Raw genomic sequence first — 19,607 nt, 5'->3', positions numbered from 1 at the left:
GTTTGCCAAGACTCTTCATCGGGTCACACAAAGACAGCGAGGAGCTCGTTTGAACACAGACACATAAAAAGACTCTCAAGCTCATCCAGACAGGTATGGTTCAACTCTCTGCTTTCTGTTCATCATATTCTAACAAAAGAATCTTCAATAAGATAGACATTAATTTGCGTTTGGCGGCGGCGGCGCCTGATGTATAACAAAAGAAACATTACCCAGATCATGGGGGCTCATGTGGATGATTATATCTCTATATCACGGCATTGCCTTTTCGTCCGTGGGGTCCAAGACGGATAGCTCCTGACCCAATTTTCCCAGTCTATTTTCCCTCTCTTGCTCCCAAAACCGATTCATTATCCGAAACCCAAAAGTATATCAACAGTCGAAGAAAGAGTGCCGCAATTACCAAGAAACGCCCGAGTCGTTTTAAACCCGGTCGTCATCGAGAGCTTGGTTCGATCGACGTATTACTATTAAAAAGACAGCTGCAAGGCCGCCGTCAGCAATGCTCCTGAAAACATGACACAAAGGGTGTGGGAGTAAGGGGGTAGGGCTTACCTGACTGGTACAGCGTGTCACAAAGTGAAAAATAAGGGAAAGCAAGCGAAAAATAAGGAGGCCAACCCAGAAACAAAGAAATTCATTATTTGGGCTTTGGTGGCTGAGGAGAGTTGGGCTTGATAATGCCAGTGGTGTCATATGGTCCGCGCATTTTGGCTTGTGGGAAGAAGAAAAAAAAAGAGAGAAAAGGGAGAGTTGGATAGTGGTTGCAGTGGTGCTGGCGGCAGTAATGCGGCAAGGCGAGACTGGACAGAGACGTCCGGAAGCTCGGGAAACGGAAGGAGAGGTCGGATTATGGTCGATTGCTCAAAGGGCACCGTTTTTTCTTGTTGGATGAAGGAACGAAAAAGTGGACGGAGTTGCGGGAACGGTCTGATATTTTAAACTGTTTCCACACCGACTCGGTGAGAGCCTTCTTTTGAGAGCTCGCCGCCTGTTCCTGGGATCTCGCGTGGCCTTTTTGCTGGTCGGGCTTATTTTTTGCTATGATTGCGGCACCCGATATTGCGGTCTACCCTTGGCGGTCAGTCAAACCCCTGATGCACTTTGTTGGCCCCTGCAGGAATTTTTTTACCCTTGTGTGATCGACAGGGGTGTCCTTTTTCTTTTTCTTTTCTTTTTTTCTTAGTGTTTGCCTTGTATCGGCGAGAGGCGGGCGACGGAATGGGTGTGAGACTGGGAGGCCTTTCGGAGGGCGCTAACAAGCGGTACGCGGGACGAGGAGAGAGATAACGGAGGTGTTGAGACGAGAGATGATGGATGGGTATGGCAAGGCTTGTCGGAAAAGGGCAAGGTCTCTGCTTTCCGAACCCGGGCGGACGTGACTACGAGTACGAAGTACTAATGAGATGAGTACGACGAGAAAGGCGTGGTTGCTTGGTGTTGAGCGAACCTAATGGTTTTAGGGTTGGCCCAACGCTCTACAACTTGGGCGTCGTGGCTACAGTGGGGGTGGGAAGCTTTGGGAATTAGGCGGGAAGGGTCTTGTGCAAGGGTAGGGGATGAGCTGGGGGCATGGATGCAGGACAGCCCAGTCTTTCTAGAAGCCGCTGCTAGACCTCGCGTTGGGTTGCGGGAAGACACGTTGGGCCGGGACAGCAATGACCAAAAGATTGTGGAGCAAAAATCAATCGGCATGGCGGTTGTCGCAAACCGGAGGGCAGCAGCGTTACTCGCAAACACATCACTGCCCGGCGCGGCATTCCAGAATCGACACACTGGCTTCCGAACGACATTCGCGGCTTCTCAAGAAGGAATCCGACAGTTCACACGCGCATATCACCCAGACACACGCACATGGAACCCACATATGGGGGCATATGGAGTACGAGTACGGAGCATACACACCACCTTCGCCCATAGCGCGCATTGGAAACCATGGGCTGGCTTTCCCTTGCCTCGTCTGAAACTCGTTGAGTGACGAGACCAGAGACAGAAGAAAAGGCGAGTTGATGACGTGCACGGCCCGGATCCCGAAGAGCCTCAACCCCTGTTGTCCGCTTCCCCGCCCCCTTTTCGGTAGTTAGCCGGTTGAGAAAGAGGCAGCGAAACGCGACGTTTCATCAACATTTGGAACCATCGTTGTGCCAGCGGGCAATGACAGCTTGGTGGGGAGGGTGGGCGTTGAATCCTACTGAGCCAAGCGGCCCTTCCTAGCTCAGGAACGGGCGGCCCCGAGGAATGGGGGGGTCTCGCAAGAACGGCGTTCCGGGGCTTGTTCGACGCGGCTTCCAACGTCCCCAACTAAGCACCGTACAAGTACAGGCACAGTATCATACAGCACAGCCAATTTTCGCCCTATACCTACTTCGTACTCTCCGCTTCATGCTGTGGTAGGCAGGCGATGTTTGCATCGCTACTACTACGACATACTTCGTACAGGACCCCCGTCCCTCGTCCCTCGTCCCCTCCCCTGTCTGGCAACCCAGAATTCGCTACTGCTGCCATTGTGGGCCGCCTTTTTGGCTTCCATTCGAAAAATGACACTAACGATTAACGCACTGGCGTGAAATCCGGGAGAACGAAAGAAAATTCCCCGAGCCTCACCTCTCTATCTGTGACGGTGGCTGCAGCTTTCACATCCAGACTTTTTTTCCCCCCTTTCACGCCGTTCTCTTAATACCTCGTGGTGAAATCCCAGGACTCCAAGACTCGATAACTCGGTGAGTTAGAACCTAGCCACAGACAGGGAGATGTCATGGGGTAGGGGTGTGCGAGGGGAGCCGCTGATAAGCTAACACTAGTACTCCGTAGTTGGAGAAAAAGCATCGCCGGCCCATCACTCTGGTGGCAAGATGAGCGGGCCTTGACGGAGAGAGAGCGCCTTGCTTACACGTTGAACAACGCACTCCTCTCTCACGAGTGGTTCGTCGTGGATGGGGCAGAAAAACGAGACAATGACATTCAAGCGATCTCCGGAGCCCACTCCTGAGTGAGCGTACAGCTTTCTGGTTCGACGCTCAGCTAGAGCTTGGCAGAGGCACAGGAACAGCACAACACGACATGGCATGTCAAATGCAAGCTGTAAAGGCATCCATGCCCGGATGGCTCCCTTGCCTGACGTCGAACGGGGCCGGGGGGACGACTCAGCTGCTGGCACGTTTTCTCGAATGGGCACAGGCGACCACTCTTGGGTATCCGTTGGCCCTCTTTGAGAGACCGCGCGCCAGAGACAAGATCACGAGGGAGCTTACGGAGTCCTCCCTCATACATACACCTACATGATACAGTAAGAAAGCCACATGGAGCGCCGTCGTCCCGCTTCATGGGCAGCGTGTGGGGCCGATCCGATCCTCCCATAGCTCCGGTACGATGGGGTCCGTGATAGGCTTGATTCAAGTCTCAGCCGCTCGGGCAGATATCCCTTCTACGACCTACCGTTGGGTTCTACCGTTTCTGACCCAGGATGGGGATGTGAGAGAAACTCGGCAAGCTTTGTTTGGTCTGGCCACATGAGACAACTCATCAGAGACTGCATGATTGCTTCTTTCTCACCGCAAAGCGGACGAAACTATTGGTGTGCCACGACCTGCTGGTGTGGGCGAGGGTGCTGTTGTTACTGTTGTCGTGGCGTTGCATCTATCCATGTCTTTTTTCGGAGAGCGATCCTTCCATGTGATGGAAGTCTTTAACCGTTCAAGCAGAAAGACGGGTTCAGACTGGAGCAGACACGGTGTTTGACCGTATTGGTGGTGAACGTGATGGTGGTGGTGTTGTTGTAGTAGCGGTGGTGGACGACGATGACAACGACGACGACAGGATGGGGACTGGCTGGACACCCCGGACCAGGCACGCAGGCGGCAGCCAGGGCCAAAAAGCAAACAAGCAGAAAACAAGGCGGCAAGGCAGGCAGGACAGGCAGGACAAGCAAGCATTGACCCGACATTGGCCTCTTCTCACATCCTCTGACCGCCTTGGGATGAAGTTGACGCCATGCGCCATAAACAGCTCATGCATGGACGATTTGCTGCGGAGCCCAGTTGTTGACCGCCACAAGGGCAGATGATTAATGGAAACGGTGAAATCCGGAGGGTAGGGAATACGTGGCATGATTTGAATTCAAGGTTTGCCCTACTATTTGTTCAGCAGGGAGGGCCGTGTGCGTGCGTGCGTGCGTGTGTTGTTGCCGGCATCGTGTCGTGTCGTGTCGTGTCGCAACGACAAGGGAGAGACAGGATGACCACCACGAAGTTCTAGGCAAAAAGAGCCTCACTCGTCATGCATACCAAGAGGCGGCCCAGGAACAGACGCTGCTGTTAAAGGGGTGGGAGGGCACCGAGATAACAGCAACCTATTCTTGGAAAAAGAATTTCTGATATGACAGCACATACATACAGCAAGTGTGTTGGGGATGGATTGTATCAAAAGGTGCAATATTGCAGAAGTCGGCACGGCTACGTCAAGGTGGCATCATTTCTTGGGCTTTTTTTTTCTTCGCCTTTTTTTTTTCTGAATTCAAAGGCTAAAGGGCATCTGAGAAAGAGAAAATCATGACGAGAGAAGAAGCGTGGAGATAGAAAGACAGAGAGGAGGAATCGTGGGCGAGAAACTTGTCTCTTCGAGAGGCGGTGTCGATTTTACGCCAGGGATTTTCTTTTTTTTTCCCCCCTAGTTTGTGTCACCGACAACTCGAAAGCTTTATCCTCCAAAGCAAGGGAGGGTGAGTTTGCAGGGCGACCTCTTTTTTTCCCGGCTTTTCACTATTTTTGGAGCTAGTATAGCGAGACTGTACTCGCACTGTCTCTGCTGGAACGCTCCTTGTATCAAGACTGCACCAAGCAGCTCGCAATTGCGCTGGTTGCTTCAACTTCTGTGCAACCAGCACAGTGTGTTCTGAGAGTCGCGTTGCAAGTCACACAGTAAGGCACACCACCCTATTGTGTCGTAGTTCAGCCGAAAATATTGGCACGACTAGGCATTGTGACTAATGAAGCAGGGGGGCAGCCATGGCTGGATTTCAAATGCTAGCTCGGAATAATACAACCTAGTTCGAAAAAAGGCACGAAGGCTGCGGCAGAGAGAATTTCGGCGCTTCTACCACCAGCGGTAGAGATCGAATCGATCGAGGCTCAGCTTCTCCCCCTGTTGCCTAGAAATCGGAAATCCACCCGAATCCTGAAACTCGGAGAGAGCCTCAGAGATACACAGGGAGAGGACGAGAGACGTAACTGCTACCTAGGTACGGCGTACCTGCCTGGAGTCCACGAAGCGCTTGCTGCCTGCTTCTGCTCTGTCCTAATGTGCCTACCACCGTATTCCTTTTTCGTAGGCTGATATTTCAAAAGGGAAAAAAAAATGCATTTTCGCCCGGTCGAGCAGTCAATGGATGACGAGTATCTCGCGCAGGGCGGGGGCGGCGATTCTGTCCAGAGAGCCGCACTGGAAGACGGCTCTGGCTCCGGCGGCGTGTATTTTTCCCTCGATGATGTCTTTGGGCCCGAGTCTGAATCAGGGCTGGGATCCGGCGAGGATTCTACTGCCTTGCTTACGTCTCTGGATGGACCTGAAAACCCTCATCACCCATCCGATATGCGGCGGTTGGAGACAGAACACACAACTGCAGGATATCGAGAAGGTATCTCGGCGGCAAAAGAGCGGACCATCCAAGCTGGGTTCGACGAGGGCTTCAGCCTTGGTGCCACGATAGGACTGGCGGCAGGGCAGTTACTCGGCACCCTGGAAGGCATTGAAGAGGCTCTGAGAAAGCTCAATGGCGCGGCTGGTAACGAGGACGGAGAAGTAGCAGATGCTTCCAAGCTGCTGGCAGAGGCTAGGGAAGAGCTCAGCGTTGTCAAGGTATTCAGCTCTGACTACTGGGCCCCTGACGGAAACTGGATCTACGACGTCGAGGAAGCCAATGAAGGCGACGAAGTGCTCTTCCCTGATGTGGCAAAGGCTCACCCCCTGATAAGGAAGTGGACCGACATCGTTGACGAGCGAGTCAAACTGTGGAAGATTGACCGATCCCTGCTCGATGGCGAAGATGGCGATGGCCGGATGGAGGCTACAGTGGACGACGCAACTGGCAGTGCTGGCACAATCACACTTCCTCCGGCTACATCGAGACAGCGCCTGGAGTGGTGAGAGGCATGAGACATGGGCGTCGCGCACGCAAAAGCCAAGCTGACCCAACGACCCTGCTCTTACATGCAGTTTGCACCCTTGAACTCATATCTCAAGGGCTACCCGGCAGTGCTGCATCACTCCATGCTCTTTGCCTCTGTACGCATATACAAAAACATGTGCTACCCTTCTTCTTTATCAACCTATCGAATTGGGAATTTTCAAGAAGGATGAATTTTCAAGAAGGATGAAGATGAAGACCCGTTGAGCTTGTTGCAAGAAGTAGCTTCAGTCGCATATTACAGAGGGGAGGGGGAGAAAGGAGGCGAGGAGGCAAATCACAAACTGTTGTGCTATTTATACTGGAACAACAACCGAGATTCCGATCACCGGGGTGGAGATGGGAATTTTACAAACGAGCATAGGAAACATGCGATGGAGCGCTAACAAGCCTTGCTTGACGATTCTGTTAGGATCGAGATCGCAATTCCCCTGAACGGGGACGCTTGCCATGTGCAACTCACGCTTTGTAGCGACACTCTAAGGGAGGCTCTATGCGAGAGAGCGCCTTCACATGGGATACGAGCTGTCGATGCCGCCGAACAAGATGAATTGTGGGATGATGCATCATTATTGCTCCATTTATACAAACTATCTGGTATGATCACCCGGTATCTTCGAATGATGTCTGGTGTACAGCTCATCACATTTCAATTCTCAATTCACGTAGGTGAATGCAGTGCGCTTTCACAAAAACATTAACAAGGCCAATTCGTGTGCATTTCATTGATATAAACGCTGTATTATCATACAACTTCTGTGCCTGACCCAAAATTTGTATCGGCATTATTATACTTTAAGCTTCTAACGTATGATAGGAGCGCATTTGCTTGCGCTTCTTATATGCATAAATGCTTCAATCCTGTCAGGTTCTTCTCCTTGGCTACCCTGGTGAGCCAAAGCAAAGCACCATTTCAAGGCTGGCTCGTTCGAGAAGCGGCGCTGTGACAGGCTAGCAATGGCACAGACCCAATTTGCCCACAAGAAGTGGAGAGATTGGGAGGGTCTAGATGTTGATGTTTCTGTTTCCTTTCCCTTTTTCGCCTTGTCGCTGGTTTCCCCGGACTGTACGATGCTATTTCCAGCATGGCCGGACAGGGCGATGACCGTCTTGCATTAGGAGCCAGCCCAGCAAACAAGGAGCGTGCCGGTCGGGGTGCGGAAATTAAACGGCCTTTTGAGAAAAGGACCCGCCTATCTGCCATCACTTGTCATGGCACGAATATTGCATGGACAAGATGTGATTGTCTCGTTTTCTTGTGGACAATGTTGAAGCGAGAGTGCGGAAGAGTGATCGTGTCCTGAACAGCTCATGTATGGCGTGTCAGTGTTGAGCATAGAGGTTGACCAGGCTGCTGGCGAAACTGCTTCTACATGGCATCATACCACGGTTGTCCCGGTTCCTGTCATTGCCGCATTATACAAATTTATAACGAGGCTCGTGTTCAAGCCGCTCTCCGTGGCGGCCGGGAGCTGTGACCAAAAGCCGACCAAATCCACCCGCATGCCACGGAAGAAGCTGGTGCGTGATGATCACCCACCGGGCCTCCACAATTAATCATACTTAGGGACTCCATCGACAGATGACCGGGGGGCACGGGGGTTGACAGACATGGCACTTGAGTGGGCTTCGGGTACTGCAGAGCTGTGTTCGCTCGCACACACGCTTTCTTGTGCTACATCGAGCTAAGGCCATTGAGACAAGATGTGGTTTACCAGGTTATTCTGGACACCTCAGTGTCTTTCCATCAGAAGTTTTTGATTCAGCAGACATCAAAACAAAGCTAGCTACAGCCCTACGTTTGACCCCTAAGCAAGGAGAGAGAAAGCCCTCCTAAAAAGGGGGAGAGAAAGGCAAGGGAGGAGACACTGATATCGCTAAAGCGAGTGCTAGAGAGTGATGTGCAGTGCTTCCCAAGCGAGGTTCTCTCTCCTGCCGCTAGCGCAGGAACAGCGTCCGATCTGCCCCATGACTGCTTCATGCAAGGGCACAAGGCCGTTTTGTGGCTGTTGTTTCTGTTCTTGTCTCTCTTCTCTCGAGTTCTGAGCTTTGAGACTCGATGAGCATCTGGATAAATCGGTGCCAAAAGAAGAAGGGAGAGATGACAAGCTAGTGTCAGCTTGAGACTGCCATGCTCCAACGATCTAAAACCAGACACCAAGACCAAAGATAGGTGCCACCTAATGTTATCACTGCCACCGTCGTGCTCCGCTGATGCACGGAGTCATGTGTCAGGATCGACCACAACTGATGCCGTGTTATTACAACTACGGAGTAGTGCTACTGCTATTATTACCAGCATGTATCTGATCTTCGGTTGCTAGGAGGCGCTCTCCCCCTTGGGTGTAACTACCGCTGTCTCTGTTTCCAATTTCCTGATGAGCCGACCCCCTCTTAAGCTTGCCCGCAATAATGGGGTTGTTCCATGATGACCCATGTTGAAGGCGAAGCGAAGGATGTGGAGGGCAGATGAAGATGAACAACAAGCTTTGCTGAACCCCATGAACCAGACTGAGAGGGCTACTTAAGACCATCATCTCACCTCCTGGATGCCGAGCCTTTTCTTGACTCTTTTCTCCTCAGCAAGCCTTGTTGCATCTTCCACTCCCCCCTGCATTCTTTCAACTCACCTCTTTGGGATCTTTTGACCCGTCCACTCACTCAAAACACATTCATTTCATCACCATGAAGTCCTTTATTCTTGCTGCCACGGCTGTGACGGCCGTTGCCGGTCGTAGTCTCCTTGAGCTGGGTCTCGACGTCGACCTGAGCAAGACTGTTGACATTGGTCTCGGCCTCAGCGTTCATCTGCCCCAGGGCATCAACGAGCAGGCCGTCACCGAGAACAAGCCCACCTCTGGTCCTCCTGCTGGCTATGTTAACATTTGGCATCCAAGCCATGGAAATGTGGTCATGGACGGCTGCGATGACGAAAGCAGCCATGACTGGCATTGGGTTCATCCTTGTGGCGATAACTGCAATCCCAACCAGGCTGATCATGTCTGGAGCGTTAGCACGGTCAGTGTGACCTCGATCCACACCGTCATTAGCTGTGCTCCCACCGTCACCAACTGCCCTGCCAATGGCCACCACACCACGACGATTGTCATCCCTGAGACCACCACCTTCTGCCCTGTTGAGGCTTCCAAGACCGCCCACCCTAGCGGCGGCCCATCCACCGGGGCATATCCCCCGGCCGCTTCCTCGGCAGCTCCCTCCGCTCCCGTTGCGACCAACACCGCCGTCGTCACCCTGAGCACTCAGACTGTTCCGGCTCCTACCGGAACTGCCGGCTACCCGGCTCCCTCCAACCCGGCTCCGGGCAACGGTGGCAGCTCGGTTCCTCCCGTTGTTCCCTCGGCTCCCGCCTCAGCTCCTGTTTACCCCGTGCCCGGTAACAGCTCGGTTCCGCTTTACACCGCTCCCTCCACCTCTGTCTTTACTCCTCCTACTCAGTCTTCTCCTGCCGGCTGCTCTGGCGACAACTGCTCCCCTTCTGCTCCCTCTGCTCCCGCTGCTCCTCCCGCCAACTCTGCTCCTCCCACCGCTCCCTCTTTCCCTGCTGATGGCTGCAGCGGTGCTTACTGCGCTCCTCCTCCTGCCGGCACTGCTCCCGGCACCGCGGCCCCGGTCCCTACTGGAAACAGCACCACTCCCCTGCCAATCAACGGTGCTGTTAGCCGTACCCAGGGCGTCAGCATGGCTCTCTTTGGAGGTGTCATTGCTGCTCTGTTCCTGTAAGAGCAAAGAAACAGAGTGAACAGGTGAGGGTGAGGCTGGAGAAGCTGTAATGGCAGTGTATCTATTGCTCCAGAGGGAGATATGTAAAATACTGCACATACCTTGATGAGTTATGGGACGTCTGGTGGGGAAACACAAGCCCACCGCCTCTTTTTTGTTTATTGAATTCAGTATTTAATTTTGAATTTCTCATGAAGGGGGCTACGCTGGCGTGCAAGAAAGCTGAAGATACGCTCGACAGGTGATAGACAGCCGGGGTCGAGGTATGGGAAGCAGGGTTTCGATAGTGGATTGTGATTGGAATTGATTCTTTATAGAACTTCGCTTGTTTTTGGTGTGACGCCGTGCCTATCTGCTGCAGTTGACATTGCGTAGATGTTTGAATGTGATGTTGCTTCTCTCCTCAATGCGTCTGTCTTATAAAAGACGAATCGCAATTGCAAATGACGCGTAGTTTTCCGTTCCGTTCCCCATAAAGTTGTTTATCCTTGATCCTCAGACCTGAACGCCATGCTTGCTTGTATTGAATTCCCCTCAAACGCCCAGTTTTTGAACATTACCAAATACATCATGATTCTCTCCCAGACGCATATTCTTCCAACATCTTGGCGACATCCTCGACCCGCCCCTGACTGTCCGTGAGCTGTTTTGTTGTCTCCCAGTCTCTCCCCTCTGCACCAAACACCATGAACTTGACCACTTTGCCATCATCGTCCATGACTAGACGGCCATTTCGTTCATCGGCCCAGGTTAGCCGTATTTGTTTTGCTTCGGTGTCTGCAATGCTGACATCAACAATGGCATTTGAAGGCAGCGATGACCCCTCAGCCGCCGCCTGGCTGTGGGCTCCTAAACTGCGCCGCAGGTCTGCCGAAACACCCAGCCTGTTGTGGTATCTCATAATCTCTCTCCTTAGGGATTTGACAAATCTCTCCAGGTCTTGTTTGGGCGGAGCTATTGAATTGTCGTTTTCCATCTGCTGCTTCGGCATGGGCAAGTACCTCGCCGCCAGGCCTGGCAGTGGGATTGCCGGCGGAACGGTGTGCCGATGTACGCGCAAGGTCTTGCTATTGTTGGGATACGGGCGGTTCAGCATAACGTAGTACGGCTGCAGGAACTGGCCGCGCGTCATGACCTCGAAGCGCAGGCCGAGCACGTGTCCGCCATCGACAGCATTGGGGTCGGGATCGTGGACCTTGAAGGCGGTGACGGAGGCGGAGATTCGGTAGAGACACTGTTGGTTGTAGGCCTCTTGCTGCTTGGAGCGGGTGAGGAGGAGCTGCTCGTCGCGGTCGACGGACTTTCGCGGCTTGCGAGGACGGAGGGCGGCTGATTTGGGGGTGGGTTGGGGGTTTAGGGAGGAGACGAGGGCTTCTTTGATGGAGGGAGAGGAGAGGATGGTTGAACATTCGATTTTGATGGTTTTGCGGAGGTGGGCGACTGTGTTAAGACGAGTGTTAGCTTGGGAATGCGAGTTGCGCGAAGTGATGGCGTTGCGATGGGATGCGAAAGCGATTTGACGCGATTGCTTGCGAGAAACTTGCCTTTTTTTTTGAGAGATGCAATTTCCTCGTCGAGAGGATTGGTTTGCAGTTCGTCCACAGCTGGATCCATCATCTCTACTTTGCTCTAGTCGGCAGAAATGATGTTGCTGCAAAAGAGAATGGGCGCGTCAAGCTGCGTCTCTGGTTTTGTTTACTTATGGCGTTGTTGATGCATTGCATATGATGGCTCGATGATGCAGGCCCGCCCGATAAGATAAGGACGGCCGACCTGTCATGCGATGAGCCGAGCCGACGAAATGCCCAAAGCAGCAGTGACCCCTGACAGAACTCACTCTTTAGAGAGTTGGATCTTATTTGTTCCGGGCTTCCCCACACACCGCGCGCGCCCTGACGCTGAAGCACAAGCGGGCCAACCGCCTAAATGTGGCCACTGATTGGCGGTGCTTGTCATGTAGCGCTGAATCCTGTGCTGCATCTTTCCCTTCATGTAACATTTGATCTCGTATCCATCCATTCACTCACTGACTGTTGCTTGCGTGTCTGGATGTTGTACGAGATAGAGAGATAAGAGATGTGCATTAGAGCAGGGTGTTTGTCACGGAATTGGGCACTGACTGCCATCTTGACTTGATGAACAGACACTGTATCCGTGGTTTGTATGTAATATAGTGATTTCTAATTTCTGGGGCTAGAAAAAAGGCACAAGACACTCAACTGCATGGCCATGACACGCTAGTGCCCGTTCCTGGCAGCCAAAAAACTCTCTTGTTCGTTCAACGCTTGCTACTTCGAGCTGGAGCCGGTGGCAATCCTCGCCTCCGTCTTTTGTAAGCCGCGCCGGTCAAAAAAGACCCTTGAGGCCACGGTAGCTTCCAGTTCGCGCAAAACACACCAACCCAGGCCGCCAAAATATTCCAATCATTCCCAGAATTCATTTGACGACTGCTGCCTGGATGCACTAGACGGGCTGCTCTATTTTTCTTTCTTCTTTTGAAATTGCGGCCGGTTCTTGGTTGGTGCGCTTTTGTTCTCCTCTTTCTCTACGATTTTTCTTTGGTCACCGTCGGTCTGCACGCTACACGCTACACGTTGGTCCCCGACTTTTTCAAACACCATTCTTTTGATCGCCAAAGCCTCGACTGCTCTGTTTTTACGATTGCCGTCTTTACTGCCTATTTGCGACTTCGGACAAAAGAAACAGCGATTTAGCAAGCGTCCTCTCTTACCGCCCTTTTTGTGCCCCTCAACCCGGCCGACGATCCGAGACGCGCAAACGCAACCAACGCAACCACACTCTCCCTTGAATTGTTTGCGCTGCCGACTCGAAGCGAGTTTACATCGTCCTATATGGGTCTCCGTACAAGACGACCTCAGTCGCCTACGTCAAAGCCACTCCCCTCCCTCTCGCTCAAGCGAGAGGAGAACGGCAACGGCAAGATGAGCAACGGGGTTGAGATGCGGCGCAAAACCGCTACACACCAGGATTCCGACAGCATCACGGCGAACCATATTTCCCGCGAGGGCTTTTCCCTAGACGATCCCGTGCCCAAGACGCCGACCTCCACCGATGTGGGCTTCTTCCAGCTGCCCGCGCAGGACCAGAGGAGCTTTCTGCTGCTGGTCTTGCTCTACTTTTTGCAGGGTATCCCCATGGGCCTTGCCATGGGTTCCGTACCCTTCCTGCTCAAGAACCACATGTCGTATGGCGAAATCGGCACCTTTAGTCTGGCGTCTTATCCCTACTCGCTCAAGCTATTTTGGAGCCCGTTTGTCGACGCGGTATGGAGCTCCAAGATTGGCCGCCGGAAGACTTGGATCGTGCCCATCCAGTTCCTGTCCGGCTTTGGCATGCTCTGGCTGGGATCCAACGTGGAGGACATGATGGAAAAGATTGGCAAGGCCGAGGGCCCTACCGTCTGGTCCTTTATGCTCTGGTGGTTCTTCTTGGTGCTCATGTGCGCGACGCAGGATATTGCCGTCGACGGTTGGGCTCTCACGCTGCTGACTCCAGGAAACGTGTCGTATGCCTCTACGGCGCAGACCGTGGGCTTAACGGCGGGTCACTTCATGTCCTACACCGTCTTCCTCGCTCTCAACGCCTCCGACTTTGCCAACAAGTGGTTCCGAAGCACGCCTTCCGACGATGGTCTTGTCTCGCTCGGCGGCTATCTCACCTTTTGGGGATGGGTTTACATCATCGTCACCATTGGACTGGGCCTGCTCAAGCGCGAAGAGAAATCGCAGAACGAGGATGGCGTTTGGGACGTTTACCGCATCATGTGGGGAATCCTCAAGCTGCGCAACGTGCAGACCATCATCATCGTGCACCTGATTGCCAAGATTGGATTCCAGGCCAATGACGGCGTTACGAACCTCAAGCTCCTCGACAAGGGCTTCGGCAAGGACAACATGGCCCTCACGGTCCTCATTGACTTTCCCTTTGAGATTGGAGTTGGATACTATGCCGGCATGTGGTCGCAAAAGTACACGCCCATGCGGCTGTGGTGCTGGGGCTTTGCGGGTCGCCTGTTGGCCGCGCTGATTGCTCAAGTCACGGTGGCCATTTTCCCGGCGGAGGGAGTGACGACGTGGTATCTCCTCGTTGTCATTGGCGAGCACGTGTTTTCGACATTTACAAACACCATCATGTTTGTCGCCATCTCGGCATTCCATGCCAAGGTGTCTGATCCGGTCATTGGAGGCACTTATATGACACTCCTTGCAACGTGAGTTTTCGCCGCTTTGTAACTTTATATATATATACATGTGCATTTTACTAATGAGCATGGTTTCTAGCGTTTCTAACCTTGGAGGTACATTCCCTCGGTATTTCGTCTTAAAGCTTGTAGACGCCTTTACTGTTGCGACTTGCCACCCCGGCTCCAAGAGCACGAGCAACTTGAAGGGCCCTCTTGTCACGGAATCCTTCTCGTGCGCCATTCAGGGGGAGAAGGAACGGTGCTTAAACGGCGGCGGAAGCTGCGAGATGATCCGTGACGGATATTACACTGTCAATATCCTCTGCGTCTTGTTCGGCGTGGCGACATTTTTGTGGTATATCAAGCCAAAGGTGCTGCACTTGCAGAGCCTGCCGTTAAGGGCGTGGAGGTTGCCTGGGGGCGGTAACAAATAGAGAAAGGCTAGATGAAAGGCGCAATAAATACTACATGACCGTATGTATATAGATTCGTACTTTTGATATCACTTGCTATAGTTTTCATGTATAACATGCGAGTTTGAAAGCTTGGTAGACATATAAACATTGTGTGGTTCGATGGAATTTATGCGGAGCCGAGGGCCGCCGGTGACCGGCGCCGGTTCGGACTGTCGGGCCTTGGGAAACTGGATGCCGGAGCCGGCGGAAGTTTGTCGGTCAAAAGAGGTAATAAACAGCTGTCAATACCGATATCCATGTGCCGCATACTGTATGTATTATCTAGTCCTTACTGGGGGGGTTGTGAGTTGAAAGGGGAGATGATGGTGCAGATAATGTGTCACGATGGAAATGTATCATGACGAATGGTATGACAGAACCAAAACTTCCATTGCTCCGTGCAGCACATGGGCCGGTCGGTCGGTGATATCATGATGGGAGCTGCTTCGTAGTTGTGAGCACAGCTTGGATATATTAGTCGCGGCGAGGAGAGTTGCTTCTTCGTCTTGATCTTTGCGCTTTCAACGTCATCATCACTGTCAATATACTTAATGATCAATATATTTCCCCGGATGTAAGTACAAAATGTGCATGTACCCTGATACTTTCATCAGAGATGCAAGCCACTCTTGTCTGCTACAGACTTTTGACATTGATCTATCTTATCAGATAAACCCCGCCATCGGTACTAGTCAGTAGCATCTTGGAAGCATACCTACTAGGTACCTAGCTCGGTAACCTCCCACCTTGGCCTGAAACTTAATCCAACTGTCTTCCTACAACTCCACCGAGACACAAGACACAGAGGCCAAATTCGCAACAATGTCTGCGACAGAGTCTCTCCAGGCCGAGGACGCCTATTTCGCCAGCAATCCTCCTCCCAAGCAGCTTGCCGCCCACACTGCGCTAGCCGAGGCCTTCATTACACAACATGCCGCAGCAAACCGGCGAGTCGTGCTCGTCACGTCTGGAGGAACGACGGTTCCCCTGGAGAAGAACACTGTGAGATTCATTGACGTATGTGACCTATCTTTCCTTGTGTTCGCTTGTCCTCCCTTTCTCCCCTTGGTATCAAAATTGCAATCAGCTTCTACAATACCTGTGCTAAAATTGAACTGAATCCAACTAGAACTTCTCTGCCGGTACCCGTGGAGCCACCAGTGCCGAGTACTTCCTCTCTGCTGGATATGCCGTTATATTCCTCCATCGCCAGTTCAGCCTGCTCCCCTACTCGCGCCATTACTCCCACTCCACCGACTGTCTCCTTGATCTCCTCCACGAGGACTCCGACGGCCGCGTCGCTGTGCGGCCCGACGACTCTGTCAGGATCCTCGACGTCCTGCGCAAGTACCAGAGCGCCCGCCGCGACAATATGCTCCTGCTGCTGCCCTTTGTCACCATTGGCGATTACTTGCACGAACTTCGCTCTGTGGCTCGGCTTATGGCGCCGTTGGGCTCGTCCGGTCTGCTCTATCTTGCTGCGGCCGTGTCCGACTTCTTCGTCCCGCCGGAGCGTCTCTCAGAGCACAAGATCCAATCGACCAACATAGTCGAGAAGCTCTACCCCAAGAACACATCGTCACCGTCACTGTCGCCGCAAATAGAAGACGAAGAGACATTCGACAACTTTGACGCCTCCCCCCGCGTGCCGCGTTCCAAGCGCCTCATTATAGATCTCGATCCCGTACCCAAGTTCCTCAAGAGCCTCGTCGAGGGCTGGGCTCCCTTGGGTATGATTGTTAGCTTCAAGCTCGAGACGGATCCCCGTATCCTCGTCCACAAGGCGCGTTACAGCCTTGAGCGCTACCAACACCACCTTGTCGTCGGAAACCTCCTCTCAACACGCAAGTGGGAGGTTGTCTTTGTTGCTCCAGGCCGTGAGGACCGCTGGCTCCGTGTGGCTAGACACGGCGGCTGGGGCGATGCCGAGGGAAGGCCGCTGCGACCGGACGAGGCGCCAGAGGGAGATCCGGAAGAGGAGATTGAAGCCTTGATTATACCAGCTGTAGCAGAACTCCACGATGCGCATATTGCAAAGTCGAAGAACGGCGAGAAGAAATAGACCAGACAAAAGCCAATTCTGTATACGCGGCGAATTGGATCGCCGAATTGGATTTAGAGGAGCAGACACAATACTGACAGGAGCAGCAGAAAACAAAACCAAAACTTTGAATACAAGAGATCCGACGATGTAAAGGCACCATACGCATCATGATACCACCCACGGACGAGGAAGTCAAGCAAACTTCATTAAGTATTTTTCATCTATTTACTCGCTTTCATCAATTTTTCGTCTCTATATATGCAACTTAGATAACCCAGCATAACTCTCTGCTACAAAAAGAAACACAAAATGCGATGCGAATAATAACATGGACTGTTCCTTGATTGTGTGCAAATACTTTTCCTTTTTTTTTCTCTTCATAACCAACCAAAACACCAACGCCGAACCATTTGGATATCTATTAATGAAATGAATCATATTAACAGCTGCCGGTCCTCCGAACATCACTGGAAGAGGAACACAGGCAGATGAGTGTGCTTATAAACTGTCTCTGCGGAAAGGGAGACGAATGATGCCGTGTCTCAATAGGCAGCAAGCCAGTTCTTCCAGCCTAGCTGCCAGGTCTTGGCAAGCATGAGGAGGATTGCTGAGCCCACGTAGATGCAGCCAGTGAAGATGATGAGCCCCGTGTAGGAGCCGCCATCGGCCTGCACGATGCTGCCGGCAATGGGGATGCCGATCAAGCAGGCAAAGGACACGATGGTGTAGGTGGTGGCATAGTACCGGCCGTACTCTTGCGTCTTGCACATCCGGCCAATGCAAACAGGCGCAATGGCGATGCTGTTACCACTTCCGAAGCCGAAGAGCAATGAGAAGATGATGATGCCCGCCTTTGTGTGACCCAGGGGCAGCCACACACACAGGCACGACACCAACGAGAGCACCACTGAGAACATGCACACGTTGAAAGCTCCGACGACGTCGGCGTAATATCCCGGAAGCGCCCGGCCTATCACGGAGCCGGCATTCATGATGGGCAAGAGGTGGTAGGCGAACGTATCGCCAAAGCCCTGGTCCTGTGCGTAGGTGGCAATGTAGGCCAGGGGAATGAAGAGGGAAAACTCCAACAAGAAGATGGCCAGAGTCGTCAGGAGGAAGGGAATCTGTTTGAAGATGCGGAAGTCGGGATGGGCCGTTGCGTTCTTGGCTGGTGGCAGACGAGATCGGACGAGGCAGATGCCTGTGAGCCCGCACACGAGGCATATCAAGGCGAGCACTCGAGTGGCCCAACCGAAGCCGATACGCGCAAACAGGTCGGTCAGCATGAGGGGGAAGATGATGCCTCCGATGCCTCCCGCCGTTGATGCAAGCCCGGTGGCAAAGCCTCGTCTTGCCTTGAACCAATGGCCTACTGCGGCGATGCATGGGGTGAAGGTGAGTGACGTTCCCATGCCGCCTAGGATGCCAAACGATAGGATGAATTGCCAAAGCTCTGAGCTTTCATGTTAGTCATGAAGTCGGGACGGAACAGGGACGAGAAGAAAGGAGGCGGAATTCGTGCTACAGAGAACTATAAAACAAAAAGAAAAGGAACTTGCCTGTGCAGAAGCTCATGCCGATCAAGGCCCCCACGGTACACGCACATCCGGCGATGACAAGCCACCGGGGCCCATACTTGTCGAAGACGGGGCCGATGTAGACGCCGCCGAAGAAGGCCAGCCAGGTGTAGATGGAGAAGATCCAGCCGACGGTGCCCTCGCTGTGGTCCTTGAGCTGGTGGCTGAGCGTGTAGGCCTGGAAGACGGCGATACTGTTCATCAGACCCATGGAGGCGATCATGGCGAACCAGGAGCCCGCCACGACGGTCCATGCCTGGAGGCCGCCTTCGGGATAAGTCTCTTGGTATGATGCCGTTGATCTCATTGTGTGTTGTCGTTCTAGGTCGTCATCGTTGACTTGTTGTTGTGGTGACAGCTCCTTTTCGTTTGCACCCGTCGTGGTGCCCTTTTCGCCGGCATCTACCGCTGATGCCTTGTCGTCCGACGATTCGAGATTGTTGAACTCGGGCACAAGGTCAGCATCATCATCGTGAATCGCTCTCGAGTTGACCTGGTTGGCGTCCATGGTTTCTGTTGTTGTCGTTCGCTTTCTTCTTCTTCTCCCCCTCCAGTTTGGCTCTCTTTGTCCCAAGTCAATTTGTTTCCCAGTTTCCCAACTCTTTTATACACCGACACAAGACACGAAAACGCCGCCAAGGTATATAGTATCAAGTGGTTGGCTGTTGAGCAACTATAAACCAAAAACGAAGCTCAGTTGCACGCAACCCCGAAAAGAGGAGAGAATTGGACAAGAAGAGAAAGCAGTCCTTTGGATGTCGTGTCCGGGCAAAATGTCGAAACTGGCGCCCTACGAGTACTAATACAGATAGTAGCAGCACTTTTTTCACCTTTATATCCGTGGTCGGCGTGGGGCGACACCCGTTCGTTCGCTCGTTCGGAGTGGAACCGCTCCCCCAGCTTGAATAGCTCGCTGTGCCGAGATCATGGGCCAAGAGGGCCGAGTTGTAGGTAATGGAAACTCGCCATTTGCTGCTTCGCCAGTTCCACAACTCGGCCCAGGATTCTTCGCCCTGACAGGAGATCCTCTTTTTTTCCCTTTGGTGTGTATGTGTGTCTACCATTGTCGGCTTTCCTTACCGGCAACAGGGTATGATTGTTGACTGTGTGATTCCAATCAATGCCCTGCTCATCGATTGATAAGCCGACAACTGCTATTAGATCAGCCGTCTTTGAAATGGCGTTTTCAACCTCTCTCCCGCTCTCTCTCGGCGTCTCTCACTCACTCTCCCCAGTTTCAAAGCAACGGCGGCACCACCACCACGACAACCCCCGTGATTGAGCAAATCTCTCCGAATAATAAAGATTTGACTAATTGAGATCCGCCCGCCCAGCCGCCTGCCGAGAGTGACCGAAAGACTCCATCACTGAGTTTAGCGGCCTGTCCTGCTTTTCAATGCGGGAG

General features: G+C 52.8%; 6 protein-coding genes across 6 annotated transcripts; 4 read left to right on the top strand and 2 right to left on the bottom strand.

Moving 5' to 3' along the window:
* The first annotated feature begins 4,856 nt into the window (after positions 1 to 4,856).
* Positions 4,857 to 6,618, top strand: V8C40DRAFT_182865 (uncharacterized protein). Its single transcript, XM_083211753.1, has 3 exons — positions 4,857 to 4,916; positions 5,002 to 5,236; positions 5,343 to 6,618. The coding sequence occupies exon 3, from the start codon at positions 5,353 to 5,355 to the stop codon at positions 6,139 to 6,141; it is 789 nt and encodes a 262-aa protein (XP_083075865.1). The 5' UTR covers positions 4,857 to 4,916; positions 5,002 to 5,236; positions 5,343 to 5,352; the 3' UTR covers positions 6,142 to 6,618.
* Positions 6,619 to 8,126: 1,508 nt separating this feature from the next.
* On the top strand, positions 8,127 to 10,206 carry V8C40DRAFT_182867 (uncharacterized protein). Its single transcript, XM_083211754.1, has one exon. It carries the CDS (start codon positions 8,867 to 8,869, stop codon positions 9,920 to 9,922), a length of 1,056 nt encoding a protein of 351 aa, XP_083075864.1. The 5' UTR covers positions 8,127 to 8,866; the 3' UTR covers positions 9,923 to 10,206.
* A 284-nt stretch (positions 10,207 to 10,490) lies between these two features.
* V8C40DRAFT_273926 (Cenp-O kinetochore centromere component-domain-containing protein) lies at positions 10,491 to 12,048 on the bottom strand (the record flags this gene model as incomplete). The annotated part of the gene is made up of 2 exons (XM_083220551.1): positions 10,491 to 11,383; positions 11,946 to 12,048. The coding sequence occupies 2 exons, from the start codon at positions 12,046 to 12,048 to the stop codon at positions 10,491 to 10,493; spliced, it is 996 nt and encodes a 331-aa protein (XP_083075863.1).
* Positions 12,049 to 12,568: 520 nt separating this feature from the next.
* Positions 12,569 to 14,741, top strand: V8C40DRAFT_182688 (acetyl-coenzyme A transporter 1-domain-containing protein). The gene is made up of 2 exons (XM_083211751.1): positions 12,569 to 14,153; positions 14,224 to 14,741. The coding sequence occupies exons 1-2, from the start codon at positions 12,775 to 12,777 to the stop codon at positions 14,558 to 14,560; spliced, it is 1,716 nt and encodes a 571-aa protein (XP_083075862.1). The 5' UTR covers positions 12,569 to 12,774; the 3' UTR covers positions 14,561 to 14,741.
* Positions 14,742 to 15,106: 365 nt separating this feature from the next.
* On the top strand, positions 15,107 to 16,975 carry V8C40DRAFT_240043 (phosphopantothenate--cysteine ligase CAB2). The gene is made up of 3 exons (XM_083214718.1): positions 15,107 to 15,155; positions 15,251 to 15,598; positions 15,711 to 16,975. The coding sequence occupies exons 2-3, from the start codon at positions 15,404 to 15,406 to the stop codon at positions 16,641 to 16,643; spliced, it is 1,128 nt and encodes a 375-aa protein (XP_083075861.1). The 5' UTR covers positions 15,107 to 15,155; positions 15,251 to 15,403; the 3' UTR covers positions 16,644 to 16,975.
* On the bottom strand, positions 16,906 to 19,111 carry V8C40DRAFT_182700 (major facilitator superfamily domain-containing protein). Its single transcript, XM_083211752.1, has 2 exons — positions 18,185 to 19,111; positions 16,906 to 18,078 (listed from the first exon to the last, which is right to left on the bottom strand). The coding sequence occupies exons 1-2, from the start codon at positions 18,708 to 18,710 to the stop codon at positions 17,168 to 17,170; spliced, it is 1,437 nt and encodes a 478-aa protein (XP_083075860.1). The 5' UTR covers positions 18,711 to 19,111; the 3' UTR covers positions 16,906 to 17,167.
* Positions 19,112 to 19,607: the final 496 nt, after the last annotated feature.

The sequence above is a fragment of the Trichoderma camerunense genome, assembly GCF_050948025.1.
Source record: "Trichoderma camerunense strain CBS 138272 chromosome Unknown V8C40scaffold_5, whole genome shotgun sequence".
In the NCBI taxonomy this organism is placed as follows: domain Eukaryota; kingdom Fungi; phylum Ascomycota; class Sordariomycetes; order Hypocreales; family Hypocreaceae; genus Trichoderma; species Trichoderma camerunense.
The sequence above is the reverse complement of the archived record's forward strand: the minus strand, read 5'-3'. Positions and strand labels throughout refer to the sequence as shown.

Coding starts and splice junctions, on each gene's coding strand:
- V8C40DRAFT_182867 (XM_083211754.1), top strand. CDS start 8,867: ATGAAGTCCTTTATTCTTGCTGCCACGGCTGTGACGGCCGTTGCCGGT.
- V8C40DRAFT_240043 (XM_083214718.1), top strand. CDS start 15,404: ATGTCTGCGACAGAGTCTCTCCAGGCCGAGGACGCCTATTTCGCCAGC. Junction 15,599..15,710: donor ACACTGTGAGATTCATTGAC/GTATGTGACCTA, acceptor GAATCCAACTAG/AACTTCTCTGCCGGTACCCG.
- V8C40DRAFT_182688 (XM_083211751.1), top strand. CDS start 12,775: ATGGGTCTCCGTACAAGACGACCTCAGTCGCCTACGTCAAAGCCACTC. Junction 14,154..14,223: donor TATATGACACTCCTTGCAAC/GTGAGTTTTCGC, acceptor CATGGTTTCTAG/CGTTTCTAACCTTGGAGGTA.
- V8C40DRAFT_182700 (XM_083211752.1), bottom strand. CDS start 18,710: ATGGACGCCAACCAGGTCAACTCGAGAGCGATTCACGATGATGATGCT. Junction 18,079..18,184: donor CGGCATGAGCTTCTGCACAG/GCAAGTTCCTTT, acceptor ATGAAAGCTCAG/AGCTTTGGCAATTCATCCTA.
- V8C40DRAFT_182865 (XM_083211753.1), top strand. CDS start 5,353: ATGCATTTTCGCCCGGTCGAGCAGTCAATGGATGACGAGTATCTCGCG.